Here is a 22,157-nt window from a genome sequence, read left to right as displayed (position 1 = left end):
CACCAAGACCGTGCGCGCTCGGTACGATGTCGTGGCGTGCGCATCTCGCGATTAAACCGGCCGGATCGCCAATTGACCCGAGACACGCGACTGCTGCGCGTAATCGTTAGGAAACCCGTCCACAGCCGCTGCACACCAATCGATCGTCAACCGTTGTTGCAGTACAATTTTATATTTCATTCGTTATGTCGTTCGTCCGGTCACTCGTTCAGACGTACGTTGAACGCGCAGAGTTTACCGACCGAGTACGCACGCATCACCACGCGTACACGATTTCGTTATTGCAAACGTTTGTTTAGGTGTAAAATGCTGAACTCGCGAAAATTTGTGACCGAGACCGTCGAGTTGTCAAAACTATTCTCAGCAAACGGACTTCTGATCGTACCCAAATATCCCCGTCAAGCACTGCAAGTTGGGCGCGCGCGAAGTATAATTACGTATTGAAACCCCTTGCGGTGGTTAAAATTCAAACATTTTTCCCATTATTGTTCCTATCGTAATCGATTATTCATATAAAATACGAACATTATAACCGGCGTAATATAACAATTTTATAATACAGATGGGACCGCATTTGCCGAAAAATATAACACATTATAACACATAATTTTCCTTTACGGTTCTATTTTTTGAAAAAAAAAAAATAATAATACACTTTTGGCCGAATTACATTTTCTTTCTCCATAGAAAATTAAAAAATGTAATCATGATTCATAATGTATTCCATTTTGAACGAGTTAAATGATTTTCGTCAAATTATATTGGAAACTTTATACGGTACACATTATTTTCATTTATGAAAATAATCACTAAGCCGTTGAATATTTTTTCTTAAAAACCATAAAATATACACGAATTACAAATGAAGTGCCTTAGATTTACTGTAGAAATAAAAATTATGTTTGTTTTGTTTTAATAAGATTATTTTTTTATATTGTATTTTTAGATTAATAGCAATTAAATCGGAATTTGAGACGAATAATTTTCTGGTTACTAAAAAAATACAAATTAATTATTATACATTTGAAACGATCATCAAATAGGTATGGCTCGATTCAATAATTTTTAATCCATAATAGATACGGTTTAATTCAAATCCGAAATATTTCAAAAAAATAAACTTTTTGGAAAAAAAAAACGCAATACTACTCTTTAAATGTTCAATAATATGCTGTAAATTCGCGAGTTATTTTATGAATTTCAAGACCGTGTTTCGCTAATTATAATTGAGTACCTGTACTTAACGTATATGGCCTATCGGTGTCAGTTTTAAACTATTTAAATTTCAGTGATGATTATAATATCAGTGATTTTTCAACCGTGTCCCCCCGTCGAAATTCTCGTACTTTATAAAAAAATATTTACATTGCAAATTACACGCTTATGTTGCGTTCAAAAAGTGTATATTGTTGTTCGTTGAATTCTATTAAAATTTTGTTTTTTTAATGAATACATTACCAAATCATCGTCAAAAGGGGAAATAGGTGCAATATAATAATCCGACTTAAAAAAAAAATAATTAAATCAAACACGACGAATTTAACATATTTATATTTACGCGCCTCCGTTCGACTCGCAGTTTTCGAAAAAAACGTTTATTCTAAGCAAACCATGTACGGTACAATGACACGAGGAATAGATGTTTATCCGGATTAAAAGGCGTGTGCGGCGGGTACCGTTCGTACAGAAAAAAATAAACACTTAACGGATATAAACGCCAATGCGATAGAGTTGAGTAAGTTTCGCGTAAAAAAGATCTCTTGAAAAATAATATTGCTTCCGAAACGATTATGGCAAGCATCGCGCGACAGAAATTTTATTACGGGCTGACGCCGATCGGAGACCACGGGTATTATATTGGTATTACTTAAAACTGTACGGACGAAATGCGTATAATAAATTTGAAAAGCGTTTGTCTGGCGGAAAAGTTCCTACGCGCCGAGAATTCGTATCGACAGAATCCTCTGAACGCCGGCGACGACCGACGATGTGGCGCCTTGTCTGGCGCGTACCGCTATTACGTGTATACGAGGCGGGACGTAGATTATACGTGTCGTTAAACGAAAAAGATATACGACACGTTTACGAAAACCTCATTTTCTCCGGGGCTACGTTATTTCTTTGTTTTACGGTCGGCCTTTTAACGGGACAATAAGCAGTGGCGGCGCCAGGATTTTTGCTAGGTAGGGCCAATGGGAGGCCAACAATTTTAAGGTAGGGCCACCAAAAATGAGATTTCAACAAAAATAAATACCATTATTTAATATTTTCTGCTTATGAAAAATGACTATATTATTATGTCTAAGGTCAGGTCAGTGGTAGGGCCATGGCCCTACCTGGCCCGTCCCTGGCGCCGCCAATGACAAGTATTGCTTTTATTCTTATTCCTCCTCGTCGTCCCTGCAGGATTCGTAAACGCCCCGTGTTTCGTTTTTTTTTCTCTCTTTCTATTAACGCTACGTTTTGTTTCCTCAGAAATCGAAGAAACTGCCGTCGAAGAGCCGCCGACTTGCGAGTCACCAGAACCTATGTCTTGTTATCTGCACCATGATCCCGATCATCCGATGTCGTCATTTTCCGTTATCAACAAGATGCGAGTCAACATCCAAGTAAGCTGATCCGGTTTGCAACCGCATTATAATAAAATATAGCCGAACTCGTACGTGATATCATTTTTTCCATCTCCTTTCGTTTAATGTGTCACGTTTCAGCTCTGCGACGTTTCACTTCGAGTCGGCAACAGCGTAACGAAAGCCCACCGGTTGGTGCTGGCCTCTTCCAGTCCTTACTTTTACGCCATGTTCAACGGTGAGTTGGAAACCATTTGATTTGTTACTCACATCTTTTACATCGTCATATCGTTATACTGTTCCTAGACGACATGGCCGAGAAACTACAATCCGAAGTCGAACTGCACGACGTGGACTTGGGTGCTTTGCAACTACTAGTCGAGTACTCGTACACCGGTCAAGTTTACATAACCGATGAAAACGTTCAGGTACATAACGGCAATCTAATTAAGCGCAAATGAATCTACCTAAACCGTCACATCGTCTTAGTTCGTAATTTGATTTAGTCCATGTAATTATTTTTCGCTCGTATGGTTCAGTCTATAGACCGCACCGTGTTGATAATACATTTTCAATCTTTTACATGATATACGGACTTTAAATAGACTTAATCTCAAAACGGAATAAAATTTGTCAATAACTATTAGTTGGAAGTGCAAAAATTAGTACGTCTCAATAATTACGTTAATCCAAGTTTTCTACGTTATGCGTCGATATCAGTATGTTCAACGAATACGTCGCATACGCTCCTCGTAAAGTTTCAGACGGTATTTATTATTCGAGTCAAATGAAATGTTCAAGTTATTCAAAACGTATATGTGTGTTTGTGTCTTATTCATATTCAGCATCATAATACATGACATGTAGTATAATAATTATTGTACGAACGAACGTGATTTTGACGTTGAAAAGTCATCGGAGTAAATAGTCGACGAATTCGTCCGGAGGCAAGTTTCATTATATGCCACTATAATATTTATAATATTGTAAAATAGACTTTCGAAATTTAAACGAAAATATTATATTATTTCGCTGCGATCGAGGAGGTCGACCAGCTGGGCGTACACCGTTTGGGCGAATCGACCCAAAATATAGTTTGTTTGGGCGAATAAATATAAACCGTTTGGGCGAATAGATTTATACCGTTTGGGCTAGGATTATTTAACTAAAAATACCGTTTGAATGTTATAAAAATATAAATAATTAACAATAAGTTATATTTAAAAATAAAATATTGATATGAATATTGATAATATTATTATATATATTATATAACTATATAAGTAGTTAGTGATCTACAGTCAAAAAATTATAAATATAATTACATATAATATAATTAGTATATTTTAAAGTAATCTATTGGCTTTGTATGAAAATGTTCATAAAATACATTCAACAATTAATTGAAAGAAATCATATAAAATATAAATAATTAATAATAAGTTCTGTTAAAAAAAAAATATTGATATAGATATTAATAATATTATTATTTATAAGTAGGAAATAATCTACAGTCAAAAAATTAAAATAATAAAATAAAATTTTAAATAATATAATCATTAGTAGTTTTTAAAGCAATCTATTGGTCTGATATTTTAAACCTAACATTTTATGTATTCTAATTGGTTAATATCTCTTCTTTTATATTTATTCCATGTTTCTTGTATAAACTCTTTATTTTTTATTAGCAATAATATCATCCGTATCTATCATCAGATTTTTACCTCGCACAGGTAAAAATAATTTCACTCGCCCAAATGGATTATTATTTTTTTGGTCAAAATTATTACCATCGCTCAAACGACCACCGCCCGACCAGTTTTTATACGTTGTACGAGAAAGACTGGTAATAATCAATAATACCATCTGTGGTAGGCAAACGAACGAAATGTATAATACTTACAGGTAAACGTCTGTGCGCGTCGCGAGTTCAATTCTCGCAAACGTGCAAGATTAAAGGGCGCGCGTGCTAAAACGGACGTATACGGAATGTTGTGCTTAGGCGAAACGACCCTGCGGGTGTGCGCCTGTGGATAAGAGTCGGTTCGTTGCAATACAAGGATGAGGGATGAGAGAAGAAAAATAAAGAAAAGAGAAACGAAGATAATAATAATAATATATATAGTATAACTCGCATGAATGCGATACCAGCACGCACACTATAGGCCTATAATCCGATCATCAATCTCTACGCGAAAGCAGGTTGACTGGAGGGTTTTCTCGTCTCTCGAAACTTATTTTGCCATCGCATTTCATGTATAAACAAGCACAGGGGAACACGCTCTACGTTTTGTCTAATGCTTTTTGTTTTCTCGCGGTCCGCAACGAAATCATTTATACCCACAAGCATTCTTTTGTACAACTAAATAAATCAGAGCTTAAACTCGTGTGTATTACGGAAGCGCTTTGTGTGATTCAAAGAGTAAAGCTTTTGCAACGAATTTAAAGCGTGCGATAAAAATCTCAATTCGTTGGAGTACACGAAAACGGTTATTTGCGTAAACAAATATCGTAGAACTGGTTTAAACAAAATACAGAAAACATTTCATCGCATCTATGGTACATTTAAATCAGTTTTTAATAGGTGCAAGGAAAAGGCGCGCATATTTTCCAATACAACAGACTACAAATAGTCGTTTGAGATTTGTGTGTGCGTGTAATGCGATAAAAATTGTAAATTGTTCGCTTTAATAAATTAGTAATGTAATACGTAGCGATTTAAATCGCACGCGTTTCTTCTCCGTTCGGTTTCCGTGTACGCGCGGAATCGATTTGATTCGCTGAAAAACGAAATCCGCAGACGAGCCCCGTTTTAATGGCCGCGTCGATCTCATTTTTAACGTTGCGGTGTACCTATTATACAGGTACACGAGTCGTGGCATTTAACTATGAACTTTTGTCGGCCCTTCGCGCGCTACCCACCGGGTTATAGTAACTGGGTCAAACGTCGTTGCGTGCTTAAGTCTCGTCGGCATACGTCATAAGTACATAGAATCATATTCCATACAAATATATATGACGTATTTAGCTAAAACGTGCGTTTCTGCGACTCTACGTCCAAGGACGTCGCGCGGTTAAATCGAACAATTTTCCACGTCAAGATATAACTATTCGCAATTACTCGTACGACACACGTGTTACAATACGATTGTTTTCCACAGGTACTGTTGCCCGCGTCGTCTCTGCTCCAGATCAACTCGGTCCGGGACGCGTGTTGCACGTTCCTGATGAAACAGTTGCATCCGACCAATTGCCTGGGGATCAGGCAGTTCGCTGGTAAGTTTTGAGCTCGCTCGCGCAAAGCATCGACCATTAAAATCGATTAAACCGTGCATCGTCCGTGATTGATGTCATGAACCGTTCAATATTACACATACATTTAGACGAAATATGTATATTAAAAATTAAAAACTAAAATATAATAAATATATATTTATACAATTGTTCTGCCTAATAATAAATATTACGAATTGTCCACACAATTTTCATATCCTTCATTCGTTCGCGACGGATCGATAACGATGTCCGTTGCGTATACATTAAATGTTAATCTAATAAATACGCCTAAATACGTTTTACGATATCGTGATGAACGAACGTCGTTTTTTATGAATGCGTATATACATAGTCACAGCGGGTGCCGTTTTACAAAACAATTTCCTTGCCAGTTATTTATTACCATTTAATATTACGGGGAGCACGACGACTAGGTGTTTAAAAGGCTTCTCGGCTCGTTAGCCACTGGTTCTTTGACGCGCATTGAACTTTCTCAAACGAGGTATATCGGCTCCTATAGCCACCGAACCGAACAAATTTAACGAACCGACCCGGCAGATACTAACCTTTAAAAATAACTACTTTGCACACGTATCCATAACATTAGATCTTATCGTCGTTGAAATCTATTGCCCGACGCGTTTAATAATATATGAACCCTGCGCACATCATCCGAACGACCACGAATGCATGGTTTCCAAAAATAATTGTTGACAGCGGCAGAGTGATTCCGTTCTCGTTCCTTTGGAATGGAAATATATGCAGTGTTCAAATCACCACTTATATTAAATAAGAAGTCGATAAGTGTTTTTGATGACAATTTTTCGTTTTGCCGCAGCACTGCTTAAAAAATCAATTAAAAATAAAGAATATATAAATATTAAGGATAACAACAATCGAGCTTCACTTGGATTTACAAAAACAATTCATTACTGCTATTAAATAAACTATCAGATAAAAATTGGATTGAAATATTATCCTAAATAAGAATGAGACGTGGCTACGACATAAAAAGACAACTCGCGCGAATGTAATAATACGATATCAGGGTTTAGTGACGTTAAAAGAATTCAAAAATAAAAATAACAATAATAATGATCGAATGGTTTCGTAGATATGTTTAACATACGGTGTGATTTTTTTCTTTCAGAAACGCACTCGTGCAATGAGCTGAGAACCCGGTCGCACCGTTACGCATTGCAAAACTTCGAAGAAGTAGTGAAAACCGAAGAGTTTCTCTTTCTATCGTTTTCTGAGGTAATCGACCTGCAGACTTTTTGTACGCGCGCCGCCCGGTAGAGAAATAAAAAAATCGTCTAGGACCGTCTCGGTGCCAAAGGTCGTCGACGCGGCTAGCGGACGGGCGTTCCAGACGGGCCAGGGTTGGAAGGACGCGATCGCGGCGGCGACCCCAGTGGGTTTTTACGTGGCGACGGGGCAAGTCCTTGGCAGTGGTGTAGACTAATGAGAATTTTCACCCCGTGCGCCACCCGCGACACAACCCTCGCCACCGCAACATTATCGTTATTACCATTTTAATCCTCCCCTCCACTTCGCCCAGCACCGTTCGGTCGCGCGGGTTTATTATTATTCTTTTTAATCACGAATAGCCGGTGATATGTACTTTTTATCGTCGTCGTCATTGTTTTTTTTTCTCCGTCTGCGTTGTATTTTATCGCGGGAACGCTGAAAAAAATTAATTAAAATTCCCGATGTACAGAAACCACCTGATCTTCCGGCGCGCGCACAATCGACGGCAACCGCGGACCACGGCTGTACGAGAACTTCGTAATCTCACTCGACTTTTGCAATGACTTTAATCATTTATTTTTATTATTTTATTCGGCCGTTTGAATCCGATACGATTTCGTTCTGCACGCGGATACGGTTAACCCTACACTCCCTACCACCACGATCGCGTGCACGCACGCACACACACACACACACATAAACATGTGTATTATGTACCGGAGACCGACGCATTGTATACGTATTGCGTTTCCCCCGGGGCGGACGTCACGGAATATGAAACGATAAAACGGAGTAGAAAATCGATGGGACGGAGATGGAACACCGGATAAAGTTGCGTCGCGTACAGGCGTTCGAATAGAATAATGAACAAGAAACTTATATTGTGCAGCATCAGCCATACTGCGTTAGTCGCGATGAAGTCTGCCCCCTCCCCCTCCCCCGGATCCGTGCGTAACACGCGGTCGTCGTGATGCGTGATATTTGATTGGAAAATTTATTGAAAACCACATTTGCCCTGACGGTAAACGGATTTACTGCCGCCACAAGGATCGCGCGGATTCGATACAATGTAATAGAATCTTATCCGGTCGAAATTACATTGTTTACAACAGCGCGGGAAACCAGCGACCGTGCGCAAAGTACAGTAAGCTTTTGCCATTTTTAGATCGAAGATTTGGTGTCCAACGACAAATTGAATGTGGTGTCCGAAGAACAAGTTTTCGTGGCCGTCATGGACTGGATCAAACATAACCCTGTTGAACGGTCGCAACACATTGCACAGGTACAGTAACGTATACTCGACCGCAACCGTCGATAGAAAAGTAATTAACTACAACTATTCGTTAGCGTAATTAGTATCGATATTTTAAACTATTATGATACCGAGTAAACTGAAAACTGATTCCGATCACACGTCAATGCCGGAAAATACTATTATTGTATTGTTACAGTGCCGCAATTACAAAATAGGAGGCCCGTGTGCGGTAATTATAATAGGCCCCTCTCTAGGATTTATTTTTGTATACCTCTTATTTATAAGTATTAATTTTTTTAGGTTTTAAAACACGTTTCACATCTGTTAGTGTATGATATATGTATATATATCAAATTAAATACCTACAACTGTTGTGTATTATACTTCACTACATATTTATGTAGTAAATTTATTTAAGTAGTTTAGGTAATTATGTTGTATGCCTACTCAAATACTCAATGGACTCTTTGTTAAATAAATATGATATTACTCTATAATATTATAACATTCTTACCTGAATTTTAACAAAAGTTTCTTTTTACTATAAAATAATAATGTAATATTATTAAATAATTGTGTGTTTGTAAAGTGTAGTTTATTCTAGGCAGGGGCTAAGGGGCCCTCCAAATGTATGTAAACCTTGGGGAACGTGTGCGCGGCACATTCTGCACACCCGGTTTTTGCGGCACTGTATTTTAATCATATTACGTATATTTGTTGAGATAGAAGTAGGTATGATGCAGTAAAAGCTTTCTGTAACGACATTAATGGTTGTATGGAAATATAAATTTTCAAATAAATGATTTTTCACGAACCTTAATCATAAGACTTCGATCGCATCGGTCTATGTCGTCATAAACACGGATTCTTCATAACGTGGTAGTAGCTAATACCAGTCATGTTATCGAGGAGCCCCCGTAAGGTTGCACGGTTAACATCAGAAGTTTATAGTTGACTGCTCATTGTGTTCGAATGTGGGGCTGGTAATAATAGTACCGTGTCACGCAGCTTTTGGGACACGTGCGGCTGGCCCAAATGTCAAAAATGTTCCTGTTGAACGTGGTGGAAACGGAACCGCTGGTGCGCAGCGAGCCTAGTTGTAAGGACCTGTTGTTGGGTGCCATGAAGTACCATCTGTTGCCGGATCAAAGATCCGATTTCGCCAGCAAACAGACCGAGCAACGGAGTCCTGACGGTCTGATGCCGTACATCTTCGCCATCGGTAAGTTCTTCTCTATGGTATACAGGTCTTGTGCTTGCTTGATACTAAACAGGGCAAACCGATGTTCCCCTTCCCCGCGTACATATATACGCCTATCTAACATTCCATGCTTACATCAGATAGTTTTAATACCTACGGTGAATTGTATTACCGCAGGGGGTGGTAGCCTGTTCACCATTCACAGCGCCGGCGAGTGTTACAACCCCAGGCACGACCGTTGGCTGCCGATCGCGCCCATGTCCAAGTGCAGGAGTCGCGCAGGTATCGTATCATTGGGCAAGCTGATCTACGCCATCGGAGGGTAAGTACAACTTACACGTATTTTAATCGGAAAATGCAAATCTTAGATTTTTTTTAATTGCAATGATTAATTATTTGATATGTTACTCTACATGTTTAACGCGAGCTATTAGATTATAATATAGATAATCATGTACATAGTCTTAGTATTTTACTTTTGCGATTGTTGACGATTTCATACGGAAAATATGAAATAAAAATTAGAATTATTTTTCTGCTTTATTCATTCGTTTTGTCGTAAAAATGTCGGACTACACGCTCATCCGGAATACAATACATTTGTATCGGCGACGGGACTCGATGAAACGTTTCTGCTAAGACAACAGTAGTATTCCTAGTCGGGGTCCACCTTATGTTCGTAGACGGGTATCGCAGCGCCTTTTCGAAATGTGTAGGTTTGATTGGGAAATGAAAAAAAGTACTCGGCGAGAGTGAGGAGCGGTGCAGGTGTTCGACCAGTGGCGCGCACCTCACGGGTCAAGGGGGTCATTCGACCCCCCCTCCCCGGAAAAAAAATCGGATGGTTTAAAATATTCGAAATTTTCTAAATTGTATTTAAATTCCGAACAAATGAAACCTGATTGGACCTAGGGCTCATGCCTTAAGTGATAAGTTCCACTACCTCCAGTTCCAAAATTACCTTTATTGGAGTTGCTTTGGGTAATGGGTAGGTGGTCGGTATTAATATGATGTTCGACCCATGTCGGTAAGAATGAGTGTGCGCCACCGTGTCCTCGTAGGCGATTCTCAGCACGTCCCTCGCGTTCTCTTGTCCAACACAAATCATCCGGCGTGCTTGCAGATACGACGGCATAGTGGATCTGTCCTCGGCCGAGTGCTACGACCCGAACTGCAACAAATGGTCGGCGGTCACGTCGCTGGGCACGAAGAGGAGCTGTCTGGGCATCAGCGCGAACCACGGGCTGCTGTACGTGTGCGGCGGTTTCGACGGCGCGTCGTGCCTGAGCAGCGTGGAACGGTACGACCCGCTGACCGGCGTTTGGTCGTCTTGCCCCAGCATGACCACCCGTCGACGGTATTGTCGCGTATCCGTCGTTGGTAAGTCCTCCGCGCGCGCGTTGTACACTTGATTCCGTCACGGAACCCCGTGTGGATCGAGGATTTTCCCGTACAAAAGATCAATCCTGTATAGTCGTCCAGTGCTTTAGGTACCCGTGCCCGCTGGGTTGGATCGGAAAAAATGAATTTTTTTATTTCGGATCCGCAATAGCGCGGACAATTTGCGGTTTGGTATCCTTAACGAGGGAAGAATAATTGAAAAAATCCAAGTTTATTTCTTCAGTTCGCGCATCGGGCTTCAAAATTGAAAAAAAAAAAAAAGTTTCACTAAAAATATCGAATCAATATTTTTAAAATTTATTATTAAGAGCTTCTTAGTGCAAAATTTATACCACAATTCGAGTTTATTAATTTTCCATATCACACTTAAAGTGCAGATGGAATCGTAGAGCTGGTTACGGAGGAGTCTTCTACAAAAGTGCGTGAAGAAAAAAACAGATGGTTTTACAAAGTCAACGTTACTTTCAAGATCAGCAATGCCTCCATTTAATTGCAAAGAAGAATTCAAAACAATGCCAAAGCTTTCTGAGGATGCTTAAAAAATAACCACAGATCTGCGTGCTGTTGTTTAATGACCAATCAATTTTAAAAATATTAATTTTAAAATTTTCATGGGGTTTTAATTTTTTTTAGTTTTTGACTGTTTTTTTCAAACTTTAAAACCTATGCGCGAAACGAAAAGAAAAATTTAGATTTTACTTTTATTATCTTTTTCACATTTAGGATACTAAACGGCAACTTTTCCGAAATAAAAAAATCATTTTTTCGACCTAACCTAGTGTACACGTGTATAAATTCTTGGTATATTTAATCCTGACGATGGTTTTCGAATCGAGTTTAAACATAATTCGATCAAGCCAAATATGAAATTGTTATTCACGTTGATTAAAGATTGGGGTATTACTTTTATAACACAAAATCGTTCAAGTAAACGGTACACTTTTTCCTAATAAAACGATGGTATTGACCGCTATAGGTACGTTATTGTCGGACTCCTCGCGGATTTTGAGATTCAACCAATCTTGTCCGAACAAAGGTTTTCTTCCCGTGCGGCCAGTATCATTAATATTGTTATTTTTATTATTGCCATTAACGTAACGCGTGTTTTGTGATTTCCCTGCAGACAACTGTTTGTACGCTTTGGGCGGCTTCGACTCGACCAACTACCAGTCGACCGTCGAGAGGTACGACCCGAGGATGAGCAAATGGATGACGGTGCCGGCCATGAGCAGCAGGCGCAGCAGTTGCGCCGTGGCTACGCTGGACGACATGCTTTACTGCGTAGGAGGCAACGACGGAACGATGTGTATGTCGAGCGGCGAACGTTTGAACGTCAGACGCAACGCGTGGGAGCCCATCGCCACTATGCAGTGTCGCAGGTAAAACGGAACAGCCGCGCGTCATTAGCATCAGTGATATCTTATATTTATATCGGCGCTTAATACGAGTAATAGTATCGATTATACGTATAGCACCGTTCGCTAACGTTTAAAACGTTAGACTAAAGAGAATTAACTTGGTCTCGGCACCCGGGGATGTAATTAATCGGATGGTCGCGCGAGACAGCAAGGGGTTAGCACTTTCAACCCCTAATAAAGCGCTTGGATCGCAACAGTATTAATTACCAATCACTGGTCGTTTGATTATGGGAAAAGGTGTGATATGGGGACGGGTGAGTAGTAGAAGAATGACTGATTTAATCGTCATTTTACATTTTAAATCAACTTACTATTGGCGTTAAAAAATGATTTCGTGTGAACGAGGATAAGTATCTATGTTTATAGATAGTTTAAACTACTTCATTAGTATATTAATAATAATTATCTTTATCGTAATCAGGTTGGTTAAACCAACATTTACAAAAAAAAAAAAAAAAAATAGAATTATAACATTTGGATTTTTTAGAAATTAATTTAATAAAAACAGTTAAAATTATGATTAAAATATAATGTATATAAGTCTCAATGGTTAATTAATCAACAGAAAATACCACATCAAAAGTGTAAGGACTGTTATGTTTGAAATCAGACGTTAGAAAGTGGAAGAAAAAGCTTAAGAATAATATTTTAGAATATTTTATGTATTTTTCACTGGTTTTTATACAGTTTTTAAATTTTCTCCAATTTCAGATAATTCATCTTGAATAACAATGTTTGACATTAAAATGCAAGAGATATGAGAAAACTTAATTTTTTATTCATAAAGAGTTTTAAGTAAAAAATGAGTATAATGAACTAAAAAATTTTATATCAACAAAAATGTTTATATCGTTTACATATATTTTTTATAAATGCAAACACAAAAGTGTCTAGATACTTATTAATTTAAACTACTTGAAAAAAAAGGATGAATTAAATAATATCACTTTTAAAATTAATATTAAAATAATTCTGTTGAATTGTCAGATTGTTTTTTAAATTTAAACAAAAATATAAGTCAATAAACTGGTGAACCAACCGATCTATCATTTGAGCCAGATCTTCGTTTTTTCTTGGGGGGTTGATTATTTTCCTGTGATTCATTTGAGGTATCATGATTTGTAGTTTCTACATCACTCTCCTTGACAATACAAACAACAGCATTAAAATTACATTTCTTAGAACATCCAATAACAACTTACATCTGATTCATTTTGTTTGCTAATCATATCTTGAACTTTCTGTATATTAAGTCTAAAGTCACGGCTCGAAGTTAATTTGAGATTATTTATTAAATTCTGATCCTAATTTTGTAAAAAAAAAAAAAAAAAAATAATCGCAATACTTTTTTCTTCATTTCAAAAAAATTATTAACAAAATTAAGTTAAACTATTTTAATAACCTTGCATTTTTTCCCCAACTTGGTTATTTGATTAACAAATAACTCTAATTCAGTAACTACTCTAGGAATATAGCTGGCTTGGCGACGAGTTTGATTTTTTAACTGAGTTGACTTTTTTTCTTTGTCTGTCAATGGTCTATCATGCTAAAAAATTAATAAAAATAGCAATTTTTTTAAATTAAAAACTGCAGAATAATGTGAATCAAAAAACAAAAAATTACATACCTCAACAAACATGATAAATTTTGAAACGTTAGGTGACAGTTGATTGTTGACAACTTCGGATAGTTTACCCAATCTGTAACAAAACATTGGAAAATAAAACCAACCCAAAATCAACCAAATTTAAAGTATACTCAACAAAGCTTGTTTATAAACAGGTTCCTGGTAAGTAGAGCGGGCTAAGAAATGTTTCGCAACTATATTAATAGTATGATAGACTTGATACAATAAATTAAAAACAGCCTCTGTACATTGACCCAATGGAATAACTGCTTTTGTAAATGAAATTGTGATTAATATGACAAGTACAATACGATGGCAGATGGCTTTTTCTCTAGCTTTTAGACGATCTTGGCAAATAGTTTTAATTTTCCTTTGAGATGCTTGTAACTCTGCTTTGATTCGAGATAAGCATAATAAAACATAATTCAACTCGTTGCACAAATGCTGACACAAAACCGGACACATAGATGCTCTATTCCAAGTTGTTATAATCCTCAAAGGTGTCAGCTGTGATTCATTGATTTTATGACTCTTAAAAGAACCAAAATTATTAGGCATCTAATAAAATCATTGATGTTAAATTTAAATTTGTATAATTATTAGTAAATATCAAACATATATACAAATATTACATTAGTTTCATGGTTTATGTTTACATTTTATCAACAATAAACAATTAAAAATTTAATATGAAACTTGAGTGAGCATAAATATATTTGTAATTTAAATATATGAATAAATATATTAAAAATAACTATATTATATAAAACAATAATTTTCACCTAGAAACATATTTAATTAAAATAATTTTGTAGAATCATATACTTCTAAATAAAAAAATTTTTCTGCTGTTATTAAACATAAAATATATGTTAGATTTAATTTTAAATTCCACTAATATTAAACAAAATTAACAGTCAATACAATTTTTCAGTAAAACTTACTTTACTTATTTGACCAAAAGAAGAACACAAGTTTTTAACTAAAGTAGCTAACATTATAGGATCTTCTTGGTATGCAGCATGCATATCCAGCAGGAGGGTTACAAATTCTTTAGAATTATTTAAGTTTGAAAATGAATACTTTTCAGCTACAGAAGATAACCAAACTAATACCTAATAAAATGAACAGTTAATTAGCTAATAATATAAAATCAATGGATATTATAGTTACAGTTTTCATTTTTGCATCATTGTTACTTTTAACTGAATGGCATATAACAGACACACATCTAATAAGGTGACATTCAATTTTTTCAAATTTAGTTTTATTTTCATCATCATCATCATCATCATTAATTGTATCCACTTGATTCATTTCTAATACTTTATCTAAATGAAATCTTATATTACGAAGTACATTAAATGTTTCTTCTAATTCATCACTCATATCTCCCTGATCTATTAATTTTTAATATATTTCAGGATCAAAATAACTTTCAAATAAATTTTTTTTACATTATACTTACTGGAGTCTAATAAAAATTTATTTATTTTTTTGTAATATGAACTGACTAGTTTAATTATTTCTAAATAACACTCTAATCCAAGTTCAACAATAGTTTGGCTGAATTTCATTTTTTCACAAACATCAACCAGAAAATAATCATAAAGCAATCTATGAACATAACATGCGAAGTAGAATACAAAAATGTATGTGAATAATAAAAAAAATTCAAACTCTTACTTATTCAATTTACACAAGTTTTCATATAGATTAAGAGGCTTCACATCACGTGTTAATGATATCTTTATTTCAATCAAATACGTTTGTACCAATTTTAAAACAAATTCCCATAGTCTCACGTTATGTTTTAATGGTGAAACAGTACTTTCAGAGTTCCAATCTACATCTTCACTAAAGATAAATAATAATAACAAGTTCTAAGTAACTTTAAACTATAGAGTCAATATGAGTAAAATTCTTACACTAGTAGAGAAAGAAACTTGTAAAGAACATCAAAGTCTAACTGTATTGCAGGTTCAGTAAATTTAGATGTACCTGTTACTTCAGTTTTATTTTTTTTGTTTCCTTTGTCTTTCTTTTTATTAGTTTTATCTGATGCCTAAATAAGAATAATACGACAAATAAAAATATTTTTGATAATAAAAATTAAATTACCAAAACAGCTTCAACAATATGATTGTATTTAGAAAATAACTTTTGTAGTTTTTCATAGCATTCCTTATCCTGGTTAGGATTACTCCATGAATTAACTATATACACAATAAATGCTTGATATACACAAACAATTTGTTTAATAATATCAGAATAATCAGCTACATTTGAAATTATATCTAACAAACTATCACTATCATTCTGAAATAGAAGAAAAAAAAATTATTATCATTAATTGTAAGTACACATACCATAACTAACCACTTTTATTTCATCCGTATTGCATTCACAATAAAAATTGACTAGCTCATCAAGTAATTTTTTTAATTGATCTGTGTTATTATATCCTTCAGTATCTTCAAACGACATATTCTTAATTACTACATGCTGAGCCAAAAGAATCAGCTCTTCCAGTGGCTCCTAGAAACAATACACAAACATAAAATTAATTAATATAATAGTAAGTTTTTGTACTAGGAACTTTTTTTTAATTAAAATGTTTTTAACACATTATAAAGAATATAAAAGTTTTAAAATTAAAATAGGAGGAGGATAACTGCAAATTAATGTTTATATTGCACATCATATCAAAACAGTAACAAATCAAAAAGTTGGTTTTTTTAGTTAAACGTATATTCAGATTCAACTAACGAATTTACATAAATCAACAAAACAGGTTTATCTTTATCTTTAATATTCTCCGTCAGATGGCAATGTAAGTACATTGTATTGAATGAATGATACCAAGGTACCACCAATAAAACCGACATTCCTGAAAAAAGCGTTTTTTTGAATTGTTACTGTTTTGATATAGGTGTGCAATATTATTCACTACACTCACATTGACAATATGTTTATTATCTTTTCCTAGGACAATAGACTTATCAAATTTTAACGATTGTTTATTGTCTGCAACACGTCTATTACACCATATACTAAGATGATCCAATAATAAGCTATTGATACACACGCACAATTCATTGTTGGGTGAAGTCACTTTAGCTAATCCTCGATAGAGTGTTTGTTTGATTTCTGATTTTTGGAAAAAACATATCTTAAGTATGTCCAAAATTTCCAAGCAAATTGTTTTATTGTTATCTGAAGAATCCTCAGGATCAACAGTTGAATGGATATCAACAGAATCTCGATCAAGAATGACCTGTAATTTAAGTGGTATTTTAAACCATTAAAGCATTTTTTGTTTTCCTTGTTATAGTTGTTTTACAGTACATTTTTATTTGTTAAATTTAAAAATGAGATGATATAAGAATATTTATTTGTAATTAGATATAAAATATAAAATTATGAATTCACTTATAATTTTTTTTTTGGCTATAAACCTGACAATTTTAAAATTAATACACATGGCGATTTATGTTTAAAAATACTTAGTCAATTATTAAGTAGATTTTTCATATTTAACTGTATGTGAAGTTAAACATAACCTATTTTTTTTAAATTTAAATTTGGTTGTTAATTGCATTTGGTTATTAACAATAACTTTAAAGATATTTTATATTTATTTTGATATAAAGCCTCAAGGGCAAAGAATACAGTAAGATAATATATATAATATATTATAATAATTATAATAATATGATAATATATAAATTTATCAAAAAATGATTTATTAAAAAAGAATAAATAAAATTAAAATTATGAAGTTAAAATACCTAATAATAAAAATGTTTTGTTATTATTATTATTATTTATAAAATAAATGAATAATCCAAATATAAAAATTAAAAATGATATATTCATAAAAATATAGGTTATTTCGATTAAATTATACAGTGAATGTTAATTATTTAAAGAACAATTAAATTATAATTTACATTCAAACAATTAATACTTATCTAAATAATAATATGGTATATAAAGTTACCTGAGTAAAAAGTCCAGGCCAAGAATCTTGACTGTTTGTTTTTTGACTTAAAGCATTAAAATTATTTACACGTACACTGCATAAAATTTCAATGAATCCTAAAACTGCACAATGTCTTAGCTTATAATCCCTATAAAATAAATAATACAATATTATTAGGATACATAAATCAAGGGTATTCTATCCAAATATAAGCTTTAGTAACATGCATAAGAATAGTCAGGTGAAAATAATCTAAAATATATTTTACTTTGATAAGAGTTCTTTTCGTAAAATCATAATAACATTATCTCGTAAATAAGTTGATATTTTGAGAACAGGCATAACAGCACAAGTTACTTTATCTGTCATACCAACTGGTATATCTTTAAATAATCTCAATAGTTCAGTATTATTTTCAATAACAGCAACCTTCTGATTCTTACAAAGCTTATGTAAACATTCTAAAAATTAAATTATTTATATAATTTAATTTTAAAAGTTAAAAATAAATAATTAAAATTCTAAATTACCAAGATATTGACTAGATGTTGGGTTGGATGTAATATAATCAGTTAATTTTCTCAAAACACTTCCAGTAATAAATGATCGTTTCTGAACTAAAGAAACTATGATGAACAAACCAAGTTGATGAATTTTGTTGGTAATTTCAACATTTTCTACAAATAAATACAAGATTAATATATATATTTATATATTAATAATAATAATAATAATAATATATAATATATTAATATATTAGATTAATATATCATATAATATTGATCATAAATATAAAAATAAATTGAGAGTACTTTTGAACACAGAAGAAGTTGATCCAAGAAGTGATAAACCCAAATTGACTAAACCCTTAAAAACTTTTTCGTAACTTGATATTCTAAAAAATTAATAAATTTATTGAAAAATAACTATTTTATACAATTATTTATTTTGAATACATACTCGCTCTTTATAAAGACTTGAAATTGTACATAAACATTATAAATATCTGTATAATTGATTTTCAACCAAAATGAACGTTTGATATTTTCATCTTCTGACAGTGATTGTACAACAAGTTTTTTTATTAAACCAATAACCTAAAAATATACATTGATTTAGTAGTTACAAAAATAATACACATACATTTTTATGGGTAAAATCAGATATTTTTATGATTGGAATACCCAGCTAAGTCAAGCAATTCTGATATGTATTGTATTTAGAACAATTAAAGGCAGTCTAAACAGCCAATTCAACTTATTATAAATTTAATATGCATATTTATAACTTATTGTTATTGGTACTAACAAAATTATTTATATTATTTATATATATTTATACTAAATAAACAATGTGATTATTAATAGGTAGTATATATTACAAGGAGGCTAATACTGTTCTAAATGTTTACTAATATTAATGTAGTAACCTATATACCTCAATAAGTTTAGTTCATATATACATTAAGAAAATATTTTAAATAAATTTTAACTTAGCCGAATCTGAAAAACCATGAATTTCATTTTTCCCTCAAAGAATCATACTTACAATAGTTTCATAAGGTCCACAGCAAGACATAGTTAATAAAAATGATAACATAAATGGTCCAAAAACCATATTTGGAGCACCAATACTATTTTTAATATATTTAGTTATATCACTAACAAATGAAGAATGAACTTTAGCAAAGTCTTCTAGGAGAAATAATACTGTACTCTTTGCTTCTAACAAGTCTTTTTTTTCAGTTACTTCTACAATAACAAAAAAAAAAATATAAAAAATAATATGTAATTTTTTTTATTGTATATAGACTACCAATTTCAAATGCATTAGATTCATCTTCTACTAGGGATTTTTCATCAAAATATTTTTGCAGTGTACAAAAAAGATTTAAAAAGTCACCACTTGAACAAAAATGTAATATTTGTTGAACAAGAGGTGGAATTTCTTGAGGTTTCATTTGACCAACATTTGAACATAAAGTTTTAATTACTAATTCATGTTCTTTATCTGTTAATGGTGTTCTCCTATAATACAAAACAAAATAATCGTATAGTATACACATATGCTATTATGTATATAAAATGGTTTATATTCTAATTATTGAGTTAAATTATAAAATAACTACCCGAACATCAATGCAAGTGCTACTGTAATGTTAGTTTGCATCTTGTTACGGCATATATCAGTAATGATCATTTCTTTGTATTCAGCACCACTCATTTCTACTCCTTCAGTTGACAGTAATTTTACTTCAGATACTATTTTTAATATCTGAGGAATCAATTCTTTCCAGCTTAAATTGAAAAATGTAATAATTAATTAAAAAAAAAACTAGATAATAAAAAAAAAAATGTATAGGTACCTCTGCATACAGTTTTCATTTGCATTTTCGATATCTTTTTTACACATATTTATAAATTTAATTAATTGCTCTGTTGATAGTTTATTTAACTCTAATGATAACCGACCAATCAAACGAACTTTCAACTTTTCGGGTATTTCTGTGGTATTAATCGCGTTTAATACATATTCATAAACCTGTGCAAAAAAAATACAGAAATTAAATTTTCAAAACCTATATAATTTTATAAAATAAATTTACAAATTCTCCAGTTATTATAATTGGCTAAATAAATATGTATATATTACTTTTTCAACAACTTTTTGAGCATCAGGTTTAACCGAAAGTCCAACCAATACATACTCTAACACTTTAGGACCATCTTCATGATCTATTTTTTCATCTATCAATGCATATATCTGCAAAAATATTAAAAAGATCAAACTATTGATTGTTATTTTATTACCAATTTAATGTCTTATAACAGATGAGGAATAAAATTAAAATAAAAATTTAATAATAAAAAAAAAAAATTGGTTATAGCTAACGAAAACCTAAAGAAATTAAGTTTGGAATGTAAAAACTAAAATATATTCATTATAATTATGACATGAGTCATACCTGAATCCACTCAGGAATTAATTATTTACCACAGTCTTTATTAATAATAACTATAACAGTACAATAGGAGGTTGAATGCAAGCTTGGAAATACATTAGATAACAATTATTGAACAACTGAAGAAGATAGATTTCCTATAATGATTTTACATTAAATTATGGTACGCTAGAAATGTGATTTTCTCTGTGTAAATAGGTTCTATTTTTGGTGTATCAATTAAATATTAATCATGAGCATTAAACATTTTTGAATAAACTGGAATTTAATAATTAAGAACCACACACTTACAACTGTTCCTTGAGAATAATCATATCAAAAGATATACTTAAATGTACTCACAGTGTCCAAATCGAGCACTTCGCTGACAAACGATTGGAACTCTTCAAAGTCTTCACTGCTATTGAGTCTTTTATTCGCCAGATCAACGAGACTTTTAATTTGATCACCACTCATTGTTTAAAACAGTTGTGTAATTGAACTGTACAAAATACTTCCTCAATGGTAAAGACTTAACATGTACCTATTACAAACTTTTACAAAACATCGAGTACAATTTACGTTGGGACCATAAGTTCTCGAATGTATGAATAATAGTTTAAAGAATTTTATTGGGAAAGTAATAAAATGTAGTAGCGGTAGACTGGGCGAGTAAGGAACAGAAAACATTGTTTTCGGTTTATTATTTATTTTATATGATAACAACAGCAAATCGAACAAATTAGAATTTGGAGGGAAGTTGGCGGTTGTACTGATAATGAATATTGGACGTTGTTGATAGTGATATGATAAGATAAGAGTGATAAAATATTTTCTTATGACTTCGGTATTTCGAATCGTTATTGTCCCTAAGATCATAGATTAAATTTAACTTAATTTGATTAGATTGTGTACAATGGATATACCCTTAATGCCATGATCAGCGTTCTGACGCTCAGACCATTTATAAACATGCTCAGAATTCTGATTGATATATTCCACGACTGTTATTATTATTATATTTATTACTTATATACATTTCAACGGATCATAGATCTAATTACAATACATTTTTAGTTTTTATGCATAAAAATACAACAGTTAATCTAACATAATGTTAGTAGAAAAAGCAGATACGCAAAACTCATCAAAATTATTTATTTGTACTTAATTTTCAATTCTCTATATTTTATTGAAATGTCATAATAATAAATAAAAAATACCATTCGTTT

At 33.0% G+C, this 22,157-nt stretch overlaps 2 protein-coding genes across 2 annotated transcripts in view; one reads left to right on the top strand and one right to left on the bottom strand.

The window, feature by feature from the left end:
- The window catches only part of LOC112686461 (kelch-like protein 17), a 57,391-nt gene that overhangs the window by 32,191 nt on the left and 3,043 nt on the right, over positions 1-22,157 (top strand). The window contains exons 2-11 of the mRNA XM_025558735.1: positions 2,476-2,609; positions 2,712-2,808; positions 2,877-2,998; positions 5,732-5,846; positions 6,997-7,103; positions 8,263-8,379; positions 9,361-9,574; positions 9,731-9,875; positions 10,677-10,933; positions 12,078-12,333. Coding sequence (XP_025414520.1) covers positions 2,476-2,609; positions 2,712-2,808; positions 2,877-2,998; positions 5,732-5,846; positions 6,997-7,103; positions 8,263-8,379; positions 9,361-9,574; positions 9,731-9,875; positions 10,677-10,933; positions 12,078-12,333 — 1,564 coding nt within the window. The remainder of the gene's footprint in view (positions 1-2,475; positions 2,610-2,711; positions 2,809-2,876; positions 2,999-5,731; positions 5,847-6,996; positions 7,104-8,262; positions 8,380-9,360; positions 9,575-9,730; positions 9,876-10,676; positions 10,934-12,077; positions 12,334-22,157) is intronic.
- LOC112686460 (Fanconi anemia group I protein-like) lies at positions 13,322-21,876 on the bottom strand. Its single transcript, XM_025558734.1, has 24 exons — positions 21,289-21,876; positions 20,637-20,747; positions 20,350-20,525; positions 20,113-20,280; positions 19,800-20,011; positions 19,533-19,735; positions 18,945-19,081; positions 18,797-18,879; positions 18,515-18,661; positions 18,253-18,445; positions 18,003-18,132; positions 16,959-17,276; positions 16,379-16,537; positions 16,121-16,318; positions 15,928-16,064; positions 15,686-15,856; positions 15,468-15,616; positions 15,173-15,399; positions 14,944-15,114; positions 14,136-14,530; positions 14,000-14,072; positions 13,775-13,918; positions 13,575-13,676; positions 13,322-13,513 (listed from the first exon to the last, which is right to left on the bottom strand). The coding sequence occupies exons 1-24, from the start codon at positions 21,400-21,402 to the stop codon at positions 13,391-13,393; spliced, it is 4,041 nt and encodes a 1,346-aa protein (XP_025414519.1). The 5' UTR covers positions 21,403-21,876; the 3' UTR covers positions 13,322-13,390.

Source organism: Sipha flava, unplaced genomic scaffold (assembly GCF_003268045.1).
Source record: "Sipha flava isolate LNK unplaced genomic scaffold, YSA_version1 309_pilon_pilon, whole genome shotgun sequence".
In the NCBI taxonomy this organism is placed as follows: domain Eukaryota; kingdom Metazoa; phylum Arthropoda; class Insecta; order Hemiptera; family Aphididae; genus Sipha; species Sipha flava.
Note: the sequence above shows the minus strand (reverse complement) of the source record. Positions and strands in the feature narration are given on the sequence as shown.

Bases quoted from the DNA above. Each gene is read 5' to 3' on its own strand.
- LOC112686460 (XM_025558734.1), bottom strand. From the start codon at position 21,402: ATGAGTGGTGATCAAATTAAAAGTCTCGTTGATCTGGCGAATAAAAGA. The intron at 18,446-18,514 runs GTAATTTAGAAT...TTTAATTTTTAG, and splicing joins AACATCTAGTCAATATCTTG to AATGTTTACATAAGCTTTGT. The intron at 13,514-13,574 runs GTAAGTTGTTAT...TGTATTGTCAAG, and splicing joins GCAAACAAAATGAATCAGAT to GAGAGTGATGTAGAAACTAC.